Below are 15312 nucleotides of genomic sequence, written 5' to 3' on the forward strand. Positions count from 1 at the left end.
ACCGCCTCTGCGGTCCGCTTAAAACAAACAGAACTCTTGGCTCATCAAAGAGAAATAGCACTGAGCAAGATACAAGCCACTAGACACAAGGTGTACGAACTGGGAGACAAGGCAGGGAAAATGCTAGCCTGGCTAGACAGGAAAGAGAAAGCGCATAAAGTCATCCCTCAACTAACTTCCCCTGCAGGCTCCCCGATCTCGGACCCTGAAGGTATAGTCGATCTCCTAGCTGATCACTATGAACAGGTCTATGCTCCTCGGGCAGCCTACTCGATTGAAGAGGCATATGAATATATTAAGGACCTATCAATACCTAAGCTTTCTCTGGATGTAGCGCTCCTATTAGAGGAAGACAGCACCACAGAGGAAGTGCAGGCAGCTACTTATGCACTAGTGTCTGGTAAGGCACTGGGGCCGAACGGACTCCCAGCTGAAATGCACAAGAGACTGATACAAACGACAGCCCCTTTCTTCCTAAGCATGATCTCCGACAGTCTGGAACTGGGAGAACTGCCACGAGATCAGCGGCTAGCCACGATTGTCGCGATCCACAAGCCTGGCAGGCCCCAGACGGACTGTGCCTCATATCGACCAATTTCACTCATCAATGCAGAGCCTAAGATTCTTGCCAAACTACTGGCATTGCGACTCACTCCTCACCTGGCGACATTAGTGCATCCGGACCAATCTGGCTTCATGCCACATCGGAGCACGGCCCTTAACCTCCGGCGGCTGCATGCAGTTCTGGCACGTGCCGCTTATCTCAAAGACCCTGCTGTCATTCTCTCTTTGGACGCCACTATGGCGTTCGACACAGTCAAATGGCCTTACTTATTTGCAGTGCTCCAGCATATGGGATTCGGTCCCAAATTTTGCGTCTGGGTTCGTTTGCTATATACTAAGCCACTGGCGCATGTTGTTGCAAACGGACACATCTCACGCGACTTCCCACTCGGTCGTGGCATGAGGCAAGGCTGCCCATTGTCTCCGTTGCTGTTCGCACTGATCCTTGAACCGCTTGCGATCTGGATCAGATGGGAACCCTCCATCAAGGGGCCCCGGTGGACTGACATATGGGAGGATCGTATATCCCTATATGCAGAGGATATCCTTCTATATCTCACCTCCCCAAGAAAATCTATCCTTGAATTACTGAATGTATGTGAAAAATTCGGCAAAGTATCGGGTTCCAAGATCAACTGGGCTAAATCCATTTTGTTTATCCTCTCTGGGCCTATCTTGCCATCGACCTGCCCCCTGAGGGCTATGACAGCAGCATTTAAATACCTAGGCATCTTCATAACGTCGGACCCCGACGAATTCCACAGTCTAAATCTCAGCCCCCATTTGGAGCGGTTCAAACGTGATGGAAAGGTGTGGCAGACTCTCCCTCTCACGCTTCTGGGAAAGGCAGCACTCTATAAAATGATGGCTCTCCCTCGCTTCCTTTACGTTCTTGAAAATACCCCCTACTTGGTCCCTGCACGGTGCTTCAAAACTATAACTTCGACGGTATCCCACCTTCTGTGGGGGGGGGGAACGCCCCAAATCGCACAGGACAAATTGACTAGAAGTTGGTATGATGGGGGAATTTCACTTCCGAATGTAGAACTCTACTACTGGGCGGCACATCTGAAACAGATCAACTTTTGGTTACATGCCCCGCATACTGAACCGACATACCTCGCTGACAGACACTCTCTGGAAGGTAGGGGACTGCTGGGTAACTTATACAGGCCCCGCCCACCCTCGGACTTGATAGGCCCAACGCTGCACTCCGTGCTGCTTTGGTACCGGGCCAACAGGGGACTCAAATTTTCTAAGACTATCACCCAAATAACGCCACTGTGGGACTCGAGTGGGCTTGCCTCCTCCGAAATAGTAAGGGGTTCCAGGCCTGGGATAACATTGGTATTTCGGTGGTGGGAGACTTATGGAAGAAAGATAGGGTGGTGGACTTTACCCATCTGCAAACGCACTATAAAATGTCACAGACGGAGAGATTCAGATACCTACAAATTAAACACGCGCTACAATCTGCTATACCAGTTGGCACTATCCTGGAGGAATTCCCTCCTCTCGAGAATAGACTCTTGACCGAACGCATGCAAGACAGAGCCACTTGCCTCACATACAGGAAGCTCATTAATAACCTCCCGGACTTACCACCACACTGAAACAAAACTGGTCTGGGGCGGTGGGCCCACTTGACGACTCTGAATGGAAGGAGGCTCTGGCTTCTCCTCGTGAAGCGGCGATCCCCTCTAGACTAATACTGGTCCAACTCAAAATACTACACCGTACGTATTACACCAGACCACTCCTACACAAGATATGAAGAGCTTTGCATAAGTTCTGCCTACGTGGTTGCGGGGAAGAGGGGACATTTTTTCACACCATTTGGGACTGTGGGTCCATATCAACGTACTGGACGGCTGTGATGCGTACGATCTCTCAAACAATAGGCATCTCCTTGCTGCCGGAGCCCCGGCGATGTTTGCTAAATGTATGGGAACCAAATGACCTAAACCATCGACAGCAGGACTGGGTGATGTTGGGCATGCTAATGGCAAAACGTAACATAGCCAAGCTGTGGGGCTCTGCAGTGTCACCGACACTACATCAATGGTGTAAAGACATGGATGGGGCAATGGTAGCGGAAAAGGCAGTATATATTCACCGTGGCTGCCCAAGTAAATGGGGTAAGATATGGGGTGGGTGGAACACGTATAGGGGGAATATCTGCGAACCACAGAGCACTGCTGGAGATGATGAGGAACTAGACTAAAAATACTTAACTGGAAGTTTAAATGATGAAGTGTTATGTCCACAACGTTATGTTTTATACCTGCAAACTGGAACTGAATGTAATTATGAAAGACTCGCCATGATGTCTCTATATCTGATGTAAGATTCCTTTACAGACTCATCCTACTTGCTGTACTGTTTCAAAATAAAAAACTTTTTTAAAAAAATACATTGAAAGGTTTGCATTTTGAGAATTGTTTTCTGTTTGGCTTTTGTGTTTATTGATTTACTTTTGTGGTTGTATAATATGAAACTTTGAAAGGTGGGCAGGGTGTGGGTGTGCTGGAATATGTGGGGAGTGTAATTAGTGGAGGATTGAGAAGACTGACAGAGATAGGTGTATTGAGGGGGTATAAAAGAAAAGTTGTTGTGGGTTAAAGGATGTATTAAAAAAAGATTCTGTGGGTAAAGGGAGCTTGGTGTTTTCAAAAATGTTAAATTGGATGTAATTTTCTGCTTTTGATTCATATATGTGAATTCTCTAACAGTGGCGTCACTAGGGGGGTGCGGGGGGTGCGGACCGCACCGGGTGACACCCTTACATGGGGTGACACCATCTGGGTATGCTGTGTATGTAACACAGCTCTGCAGCCTGAGCCTCGCCTCTGCTCTGCTTTGCTTATCAGGAGGAACCCTGGGCCTAATAAAACATTGCGCCTCTCTCTCTGACAAGCAGAGGCTGATGTGAGCATTTAAATAATGTCTTCACTTGGACTCGCTGTCAGTTTTAACGGACAATCTTTTGAATCGTTCAACTTCTTTGAAATGAATGAGGTATTTAACAGCTTTTTAGCATATGAAATTAATACTGGATAAAAGACGGGCTTTTATGGAATCAAATGGTTGACTCTGAAGAATAAGTGGAATTTTAAATGAGGATAGGAAATGATTACGTACACATTTATAACAGCATATTCATAATTTAATAAGAAATAATTATATAGATATATTGGGGAAGATTAGAAAGAGCATCTTAACTTTTCTTTACAGGAAAGTATACTCTCTATATATTTTTAGGTTTCAGTGTATAACTTTAGCAAAGTGTGTTTGTAAAGGGAACACTTATCTGTGGGTATTGTGGCGCTGAAAAACAGACTTCTTGTTACCCAACTCACTAGCACTCATTTTATCGACCTCAAAAGGATGAAAGGTCAAGTAGACAGATCGGCATTTGAAGGACTGGTCTAAAACAGATGTATGTAATGAGTCAGAGCTCTAAAGACAGACATTATGGGGAATACATCTTAAAAGTAAATCCTATTGAGCAGAAGTATTCAAACATAATTTAAGGGGTTCTTACCAAAGAGGTTACTTTATAGTTGGCTAGAAAATGGAGTCCTTCTTTAGCAGAGGTTAAGTATGACATCGGTCCAAAATATATTACATTCAAAAGGCAATGATCTGCCCCCATCCAGGCCCCCCACACCCTCCCCTCCCTGCTGCGCTCGTGAGGGCGAGTGTGTCTTCTGTGTCTATTTAAACTTATCCTCAGTGACGCGCGCACTAATTCAAAGCGCATTTCATGAGTTTATTTCAGTCACTTTAAGAAGAGCCGAGAACTGTGAGGGAGAAACCATGGGGCCGGGGGTGGAGAAGGCGACGAGGAAAGGGTTAAAAGAGCAGCAGGTGGGGGAGAGATGGTGCAGGCAGAGGGGAGATGGTGCAGGCGGGGGAGAGATGGTGCAGGCGGAGGGGGAGGGATGGTGCAGGCAGAGAGGGAGATGGTGCAGGTGGAGGGGAAATGGTGCAGGTGGAGGGGAAATGGTGCAGGCAGAGGGGGAGATGGTGCAGGCAGAGGGGAGATGGTGCAGGCGGAGGGGAGATGGTGCAGGCAGAGGGGGAGATGGTGCAGGCGGAGGGGAGATGGTGCAGGCAGAGGGGGAGATGGTTCAGGCCAGAGGGGAGATGGTGCAGGCAAAGGGTGAGAGATGGTGCAGGCTGAGGGAGAGAAGGTGCAGGCAGAGGGAGAGATGATGCAGGCAGAGGGGAGATGGTGCAGGCAGGGGGTGAGATGTGCAGGCTAAGGGAGAGATGGCACAGGCAGGGGGTGAGATGGCGCAGGCAGAGGGGAGATGGTGCAGACAGAGGGAGAGATGGTGCAGACAGAGGGAGAGATGGTGCAGACAGAGGGAGAGATGGTGCAGACAGAGGGAGAGATGGTGCAGGTGGAGGGTGAGATGGTGCAGACAGAGGGAGAGATGGTGCAGACAGAGGGAGAGATGGTGCAGGCAGGGGGTGAGATGGTGCAGGCGGAGGGGAGATGGTGCAGACAGAGGGAGAGATGGTGCAGGCGGAGGGGAGATGGTGCAGGCAGAGGGAGAGATGGTGCAGGCAGAAGGAGCGATGGTGCAGGCGGAGGGGAGATGATGTGGACAAAGGGAGAGATGGTGCAGGCAGAGAGGAGATGGTGCAGGCAGAGGGGAGATGGTGCAGGCAGAGGGTGAGATGGTGCAGACAGAGGGAGAGATGGGACAGACCGAGGGCGAGATGGTGCAGGCAGGGAGTGAGATGGTGCAGGCAGAGGGGAGATGGTGCAGACAGAGGGAGAGATGGTGCAGGCGGAGGGGAGATGGTACAGGCAGAGGGAGAGATGGTGCAGGCAGAGGAAGAGATGGTGCAGGCAGAGGAAGAGATGGTGCAGGCGGAGGGGAGATGGTGCAGGCAGAGGGGGAGATGGTGCAGGCGGAGGGGAGATGGTGCAGGCAGAGGGGGAGATGGTTCAGGCCAGAGGGGAGATGGTGCAGGCAAAGGGTGAGAGATGGTGCAGGCTGAGGGAGAGAAGGTGCAGGCAGAGGGAGAGATGATGCAGGCAGAGGGGAGATGGTGCAGGCAGGGGGTGAGATGTGCAGGCAGAGGGAGAGATGGTGCAGGCAGAAGGAGCGATGGTACAGGCAGAGGGAGAGATGGTGCAGGCAGAGGAAGAGATGGTGCAGGCAGAGGAAGAGATGGTGCAGGCCGAGGGGAGATGGTGCAGGCAGAGGGGAGATGGTGCAGACAGAGGGAGAGATGGTGCAGGCGGAGGGGAGATGGTGTGGACAAAGGGAAAGATGGTGCAGGCAGAGGGGAGATTGTGCAGGCAGAGGGAAGATGGTGCAGACTGAGGGAGAAATGGTGCAGGCTGAGGGAGAGATGGTGCAGGCAGGGGGTGAGATGGTGCAGGAGGAGGGGACATGGTGCAGACAGAGGGAGAGATGGTGCAGGCAGAGGGGGCATGATGCAGGCAGAGGGTGAGTTGGTCCATCCGGTAAGTTGTGAGGGGGTGACACCATGAGTTACCCGCACCGGGTGACACCAACCCTAATGACGCCACTGTTCTCTAATACATTTTGATTAATTCAAACGGAAAAAGAGGTTTATGGTGACATTGTTTCATTTCAATGCACCGGTTGTAAGGTGAGAATTGCGTATCAGTATTGGCATTTTGTTGTTCAAGTATGATTAAAGCAAATAAAAGGAGATGATGGACGGAGCGCTGAACCTTTTCAGACACTCACCCCCAGTCACAGATCTGGGTTGAATCCATTATCGTTCTTTAGCTCATTTCGCCACCTCAGTTCAGACCCAGCTACATGCAAATCAGTCATGACCCTATGCCTCGTGGGAACTGTCCACCCCGAACGGCCAAGCCCGGTGTTCCCTGTACCAGAAACAAGCATCCTGGGGCCGGTTTTGGGGTAGCACCCCTCATCAGCCAGGCGCTTTAATCCAGTGGCAAAGAAAGCAAGGGACCCACGTCTGGGCAGAGTATGATCAAACCACTGGCACTAGTCAGCTTTGAAGAGTTACCTATGATAAATGTATGGGAAAGTGGAATTAGTTATTTACAACAATAACTACTGGATTTATGTCAGAGCAAATGTTAGCTTTCCAGCCCAAAGATTGAGTGTTTAAATGTAATAACTCTGTCTTGCCGCTCTCGAAGTCTTTTATTCTATTATCAATGAACACTTGTGGAAATGAGTCCTGGATTGGCGATTTGTTAGGAGCAGCAGTTGTGAATCCTTATTAATTGTTTTTGTTGATGTATTCGGTTTCCCCATTGCACATTTCTAGTAGTGTTGGGACTCATTATTGGGTACTTTCTGTAATCAAAAATACAAATGCCATTTTATATTTACCATAGCAAAGAAATCAATACATTGGTGACCTCTATTCTTCAATGCCATACTTCAGTTTTACAATACAGTAATCATCCGTATGGGTAACATTATAAACATTACGTACGTTTTGCTACTTTAAAGTGAATACAATTGTACATATTAAAACGATGTATTATTTTTGGCACAGTATTAAACCTAGCTTTAATTCTAACAGAAATATTATTCAGTCACCACCAAAAGAGTCGATGATAAAGAGGATTTCTCATTTGACACAAAAGAAGATTTAGCTGCTAATTTCCAGTCGCTGCTCAGCACACTCCGTTTAAAAGAACAGAAGATTAGCTCTTTAGAAGCTCAGCTTTTGGGGTGTCAAGAAAGGGAATATCCAACACAGGTGTGTTAATTAATCTTTCATGTTGTTTGCCCGTCCCAACGCCAAACCTTTTATTACTATGACGTTGTCCTTACATTTAAAACTTCTACCTTGCCCTGTACACAAAGTATGCTTTATCATTTTGCAAACCTCATGACATGTGGTTAATTGTTCTTATAACTCTGCCTGCCTGGTTGAATAGAAGACCAAAAGATTAATTATGTTTTTGTTGGGCATTTCCAAAATGCTCCCACTCCTCTTTTGTCTCACTTACATCTGGATATATGAAGGAACAGGGATTTCCCAGCTATGTTTCCCTCATGTCTCTTCGATAGGCTTGGATGGAACACACCCTGATAATACTCATGAATCTGCAAACACAGCAATTACTCATACCAAACTGAAATAGCCTGTCCGAACAACCTCTTCGACATCCGACCCAGCCACAGAATGCACTTCATTCTTATCTACACCCACAAAGCAGTTCAGCATGCATCGGAAACAGACTCGATACCATTATCCTCAAAGAGACCCAATTGAACTCACTTTAGCAAACTCAGTTGTTCCCTTTCAAGTCTTCCCATCTTGTAAAAGATCAGATTCTATGAGGATGACATCATCCCAGAGTGCATATTAAAGTATAGAACTGACGAGACCACTGCGTCATGTGACTAGTGTCTCCCTGGCCTAAAATATCTATCGGGGTGCTCAAGACAAGGACAGATCCTACCATTCCTGCAGAAGAGCAATCTAGAACTAGAGGAGGAGTATGCTACATCGGTCCCGTGTAACAGATCCGCACCATATTTTCAGGATAACAACAGGCTTTGTACACTTTAGATCAATTGGAAATAAATTAACTGGATATCATGAAAATCTGACATCAATGCAAACCTGCTGCTCCGTTGTTTTACATCTTTGAAAAAGATGATCTTGCAAACGAATTCCTACCACCAGCCTGCTTTTCCTGGCAGGCTGATCTAATTTTTCAAGAAACTTCTCTCCATTGTGTTACAGTCTTCTCCTATATTGCACACCTACTCCAAAAAACTCTTCTGTGTACTTGCATGTCTCATTTTAGTTTGAAGTAGAAACTCCTGTACAGCTCTTTATTGATTTGTAGGTAGGTTCTTGCTCTATAAGTACTTTTATCGATCAAACCTTTTTTATTAGTTTTTCGATGTTAAAAACATAGTTTTCGTATGTTAGAAAAATAATACAAAACAAAAGCAAATACAAAACAAGAATATCCCCAAAAATTCCTAGAACCTGGAGACTGGCAAGTGGTACAAATATCAAATCTCAAAACCCATGGAAAGTATCCACGGTGGGGAACTAGAGGATATAGGGTATCAAGGGTGAGCTGGCCTCCAAACAGAACCTGTTCCTCACAAAAAGCAGTCAGAGTGATTTCATTATCAATTTATTGTTTACCACATTTTGTAAATTTTCATACTTTCCTCATTTGCCCAGAATCACAGGATGTCGAGCTGACTCGGAAACTCGAACCCGGTTCCCCAGTTGCAACGCCTTCAGCTCTGGCCATAACGCCACATCCTCTCCCCTAAGTGTATTAAATTCAAGTGACAACTGGATAAAAAAACATAAAGATACTAGGGGCCAGATGTAGGTCGGTCGGTAACGGCAGAAAATCGGTATTTTCGGCCGTTACCGACCGGTATGTAAGAATTGGTATGTAGGGGCATATTTTTACAGAATCTGTAAATTTATCGATTCGGTACATTTACTGATTCTGTAAAATACCGAATCGGTATTTTTTACCGATTCGGTATATCCAAATGTAGGTGGCACTCCTGAGAGTGCCACAGGCCTTACAGATTCGGTATTTTACCACACAATCCAATTGTGTGGTAAAATACCGAATCCAGGTGTGCATGCACATGTGTGCATGCACACCCTAGCCATGTGACAGACAGACATCCCCCTAGGGCATGTCTGTGTGCCACATGGCTCACATGCCCGTCTTTGGGGTGCTAGAGGGTGTCAAAGTGACACCCCCTGCACCCTTGCTAAAATCGGTATTTACCGATTCTGTAATTACAAAATCGGTATTGCCCATTGATTCCTATGGGCTTCAAGGCCCATAGGAATCAATGGGCAATACCGATTCGGTATTTACAGAATCGGTAAATACCGAATCTTTAAGATTCGGTATTTACAGATTCTGTAATACCTACATCTCCCCCCTTCATATTTACCGACTCTTAAATACCGAATCGGTAAAATTCGGTATTTAAGAGTCGGTAAATATGAATTACCTACATCTGGCCCTAAATCATTTAAAAGTGCTTTGCTGTTATTTGAGAACTCAGAAAATACCTCCTCATTTTATTTTCTTAGAACACTAATCACACTCCCTATGGGAATCAGACTGTCTCATTTTTATAATATGTAAAGGAAATGATTTAGGTATTGCAGTTTTGATTACATTACAATAACGCCAGGTGTTGCCACACTTTTTAAATACATTTAGAATGTTAGCAATCTAATTGTTCATTAGAATTCTGTTGGGAGGCAGAGGTCAGGGGCATGGGCTTGGATAATTGAGGGCAGGGAGGAGGATGCAGAGGAATACAAGTTGACCATGCTGGGCAGGCGGGACAGGCATTGGCAACACAACAGACCATGAACGGCAGGGCAAAAGGGGGCAGGGGCAACTAACCAACCGTGCAGGACTAGCAAGAGAGGCTGTGCCTATATAACAGATCATTGAGAGGAGAAGAAAGAGGCAGTGGCAGTACACCCATACAAGCCAACAGACCCAATTTAGGCAGCAGACTACAGATGGTTTTAAGCCCAGAAGGGCTTTATGTGATCTTTCTCAAATCTCCTCTTTTCAGCATAAGTCAGTGAGGAAAATCAATTCCCCAGGTTTTTTTCACAATCTTCATCTTACCAAATTGTTAATGTTGGCAAGTATGGTACATTGGATCACGGATGGGATAGGGACATGGACTCGGATAACAGAGCGCAAGAGGGAAATTGGCAGGGGCACCAAACGGACCTTACAGGGCAGGATTCAGGGGTTGCAGCAGCATGGTGCACCACACAGGGCTAGTGGGAAGGCAGTGCAGCACCATGGAAATCAATAGGGAGGGGACAGGGCCATGCACATAGACAACAGCCCTCCACAGGGCTTGGTCGCCCCACTCACTGCTGCCGCTCCTGCCTGCCTTTGCCGCCTCCTGCCTGCAGATTCCTTCGCTCGCTGCCCGCTGCTCCTGGGAATTTCCCGCTGCTCCTGGGAATTTCCCGCTGCCCGCTGCTTCTTGGAATTTCCCGCCGCTGCCTCCCTGCGGCCCGCCCCCCTGTGATTCCATTCGCTGCCCCGCTCCCGCCACCCAGCTGCTCCTCCCTCCCGGCTCCTTACTTATGACGCCCCCAGAGCGACCGCGCAGCGGACGCGCGCAGCGGGAGTGCCGATTGAGCGCCGAAGGTGCGCCAAAGGTAAGCCCGTCTGCGCCCGTCCGCGCCTGGCCCGCGCCCAGCGCCAGGACCCCTGGCCCTCCCCGCCGAGGCAAGACGACCCGACTGACCTACGACGCCACCACTCTCAACGCACTCAATGCCGGCCGGACCCACGCCTGCTGCCGAGCCACCCCGAGACGCACCCACGGACCCTTCACCTGCTGCACCTGCAAGTTCACCTGCCTCCGAACCTGCCCCGCACCCGCCAAGACCAACACCAGCAGCAACCACCTCAAGTGCATCCTGATCAACACCCGCTCCGTCCACAGACACGCCGTGGAACTCTGGAACCTCCTCGACGCTACATCACCGGACGTCGCCTTCCTCACGGAAACCTGGATGAACGCCTCCTCTGCACCCGACATCGCCATCGCCATCACGGACGGGTACAAGATCATCAGGAGGGACCGCATCAACCAGACCGGAGGTGGCATCGCCATCGTCTACAGGAACACCATCCGCATCACGACCTCAACTTCCACCTGGAGAACAACAAGGACCGCAACACCACCGCCCTGCTGGAAAACCTTGCCAACCTCGGACTCAAGCAACTGGTCAACACCCCCACCCACTACACCGGCCACACGCTTGATCCCGTCTTCTCTTCCAGCAAGTACATCACCTTCAGCCATGCCACCGGACTCCACTGGACCGACCACAGCTGCGTCCACTTCAGCTTCAAAAGATCCACGACCCACCACCACCCGCAACAGGTACCTCACAGGAATTGGAGCAAGATCACCGCAGACCAGCTCACCACCTCCCTCAGCCAGAGCCCACCCGCCAGCACAACGGACCCCAACGAAGCAGCCCGCAACTTCACACAGTGGCTGACCGCCTGCGCCGACGACCTTGCGCCACTAAAGAACCCTCCCAGCAGACCCAGAAGCAAGAAGGCATCCTGGTTCACCGACGAACTCAAGGACTCCAAGAAGACCTGCCGCACCCTCGAGAAAGCCTGGCTCCTCGACCGGACCACCGACAACATGACCGCCCTCAAACACGCTACCCGCAAGCACCACCAGCTCATCCGCACCACCAAGAAGAAATCCCTGAAGGAACGACTGGACAACAACGCCCACGACAGCAAAGAGCTCTTCACTATCGTCAAGGAGTTCTCCAACCCCAGCACCGGCACCAACGACATCACTCCGTCACAAGACCTCTGCGACTCCCTCGCCTCGTTCTTCCACCGCAAGATCGCCGACATCCACAACAGCTTCGGCGCCCCACCCACGCACCCAACTGTCGAACCAATGCCCCCCACCGCCACCCTTCGCACCTGGACCATGGTGACCACCGAAGACACATCCCGCACGATGAACACCATCCACTCCGGATCACCGACCGACCCCTGCCCACACCACGTCTTCAACAAGGCCGACTCCACCATCGCACCCCAACTCCGGAACATCATCAACACCTCCTTCAACACCGCCACCTTCCCGGAGAGCTGGAAGCACGCCGAGATCAGCGCCCTCCTGAAGAAACCTACAGCGGACCCCACCGATCTCAAAAACTTCCGCCCCATCTCGCTCCTCCCTTTTCCTGCTAAAGTCATCGAGAAGATCGTCAACAGACAGCTGACCGCCTTCCTCGAGACGAGCAGATCCCTCGACCCCTCGCAGTCCGGCTTCAGAGCCAACCACAGCACCGAGACCGCCCTCATCGCAGCCACCGACGACATTTGGACCCTGCTCGACAAGGGGGAAACAGTGGCCCTCATCCTCCTGGACCTCTCCGCTGCGTTCGACACGGTCTGCCATCGCACCCTAGTCCAGCGCCTCAGCAACATCGGTATCCAAGAGAAGGCACTGGAGTGGATCATCTCGTTCCTCGCCGGAAGAACACAAAGAGTCCGCCTCCCCCCGTTTCGCTCCGAGGCCACCGAAGTCATCTGCGGCGTCCCGCAGGGATCTTCACTCAGCCCCACCCTCTTCAACATCTACATGAAACCTCTCGCAGCCATCGCACGCCAGCACAACCTCAACATCATCTCTTACGCCGACGACACCCAGCTGATCCTCTCCCTCACCAGAGACCCCGACACCGCCAGAACCTGCCTACATGAAGGGATGAAAGACGTCGCCGAGTGGATGAAGGACAGCCGCCTGAAACTGAACTCGGACAAGACGGAAGTCCTCATCCTGGGATCTTCGCCCTCCGCTTGGGATGACTCCTGGTGGCCCCCAGCCCTGGGCACCGCACCCAAGCCAACCGACCACGCACACAACCTGGGCTTCATCCTGGACCCCTCCCTCTCGATGACCAGACAAGTCAACGCCGTCTCCTCATCGTGCTTCAACACCCTGCGTATGCTTCGCAAGATCTTCCGCTGGATCCCGACCGAGACCAGGAAGACTGTCACCCAGGCACTCGTCACAAGCCGACTGGACTACGGAAAAGCCCTCTACGCCGGAACCACAGCCAAGCTACAGAAAAGACTCCAGCGCATCCAGAACGCCTCCGCCCGACTCATCCTGGATGTCCCCCGACGCAGCCACATCTCCAGCCACCTGAGGAACCTGCACTGGCTCCCCGTCGACAAGAGGATCACGTTCCGGCTCCTCACCCATGCACACAAGTCTCTCCACGACCTGGGCCCCAAGTACCTCAACGACCGCCTGACTTTCTACACGCCCACCCGCCAGCTACGGTCCACCAGCCTCGCCCTCGCAGCCGTACCACGCATCCGAAGAGCCACCGCCGGAGGAAGATCCTTCTCTTACCTGGCTGCCAAGACTTGGAACTCCCTCCCCATCCACCTTCGGCTGACCCAGGACCATCTCGCCTTCAGGAAACAACTCAAGACCTGGCTGTTCGAGCAGTAGCATACCCCTCCCCCCAAGCGCCTTGAGACCCTCCCGGGTGAGTAGTGCGCTATACAAATGGCATGATTGATTGATTGATTGAACAGAGAGGGGAAAGAGGCAAGGGTAGCAAGCTGACCATACCGGACATACAGGCAAGACGGACATTTGCAGCGTAAAGGACCGTGAAGGGCAGGAAGGAAGGGACGGGGCATGACAACAGACCAGACAAGGCAAGAGGGAGGGCATAGGGGTCTGCACATTCAGAACGGAGGACAGAGGGCAGAGCAGTGAGCTGACCATGGAGGGAAGGTGAAAAGGGCACTTGAAACACAACACACAATGGAGGGCAACAGTGAGATTATAATGGCATACACACAGACAATGGAGGTAAGGTGGGAGGGGGTCATGGGCAGCAAGCTGACCACAAAAGGCAGGTGGGAGGGGCTGTGGCAGTACAGAAGACCATGCATGGCAAGCGAGAGGGTCGGTGGCAGCACACAGGCCATGGCAAGAGGGAGGGGGCAGGGTCATTCACAGAGGACCATGGAGGGAAGAAGGGAGGGGTAGGGGCTGGACAACAGACCATGCAGGAGGAGCAGTTGCAGCACAACAGAGCATAGGGGGCAGAAGGGAGTGGAGGCAAAATGGAGCATGTAGGACAGGAGGGAGGGGATAGGGGTATGGAACTGGGACAGGCAGGGTGGTAGTGGCAGGTACAGGCGGCAGCCATCTGACCTTCCTAGACAGCCGGGAGGGGCAGTAGCATCGCAACAGAACACTCAGAGTAGTTAGGAGGGGCAGTGGCAGGTCCATGGAACATTGTGGGAAAAGGGAGGAAGCAGGGGCATGCACACAGACATTGGAGGGCAGGGGGAAGGAGAGTAGGACAAGGAAGCTAAGCATAGAGGATAAGCAGGAGGGCATTAATGGGGCATAGAATTGGGTAACGGAGGGCAGGAGGGGTGGGCAGGGACATCAAGCTAATTGGAGGTCAGTGACAGCACAACGGACAATGCAGGGCAGGAGGGAGAAGGCTGGTGCATGACTCAGAAAATAGAGAGTAAGGAGGAGGTGGATGGGGCAGCAAGGTAACTGTTCAGGGCAGGTGGAAATGGCAGTGGCAGAACAATGTCCACACAGGGCTGTAATGAGGGAGTATGGGCATGGACTTGAACAATGAATGGCAAGGAGGCAGGAGCAGGACCAACAAGCTTGGGTGGGGGCAGCACGATACCATGCCAGGCTCCACGTTGAAGCCCCCTCCCTCCACCATGCATCGTGATGGGCATCTTACTTAACGTTAAAAAAAAATTGGAAATTCACTCAAAAATACACGTTACAGGGATGTTATAGTTAATACATAGAAATAAGAAATCCCTTAGAAATTCACTGAAAAAAGAAAGGTTCTCTAGACTTTATAGTTAGGCTCAGATTTCACTCATACTGAATCAGTGAAATTCAGCAGATGTAGTTACCTGAGGTAACTAACTTAAGCTACCCAATGCACTGGTTATGTTATGTTATGTTATGTTATCCATTTTGTAAAGCACAACAGCTGCCCCAGCGAAGGGGCGTCCCGGCGCTGACCACTAAAGGACACAACAGAAATGTACCAGACTGAACAAATTAAGAAGTTAGAAACTACTGAGATGAAGGGAACAAAAGGGTCTTGACGACTTTCCTGAAAGCGGATGGACAATCAATAGCGCGGATATGAACGGGAAGGGAA

The 15312-nt window shown here is 50.5% G+C and overlaps 1 protein-coding gene across 8 annotated transcripts in view; it reads left to right on the forward strand.

Moving 5' to 3' along the window:
• The window catches only part of C10H10orf67 (chromosome 10 C10orf67 homolog), a 2166521-nt gene that overhangs the window by 476091 nt on the left and 1675118 nt on the right, over window positions 1-15312 (forward strand). For 6 of the 8 annotated variants that reach the window (XM_078664370.1, XM_078664376.1, XM_078664375.1 and 3 more), the window contains one exon: window positions 7123-7302. The exons of the other annotated variants lie outside the window; for them this stretch is intronic. In XM_078664370.1, the coding sequence (XP_078520496.1) occupies window positions 7123-7302 (180 nt within the window). The remainder of the gene's footprint in view (window positions 1-7122; window positions 7303-15312) is intronic. 8 annotated transcript variants of the gene reach the window in all.

The sequence above is a fragment of the Lissotriton helveticus genome, chromosome 10, assembly GCF_964261635.1.
Source record: "Lissotriton helveticus chromosome 10, aLisHel1.1, whole genome shotgun sequence".
In the NCBI taxonomy this organism is placed as follows: Eukaryota; Metazoa; Chordata; class Amphibia; order Caudata; family Salamandridae; genus Lissotriton; species Lissotriton helveticus.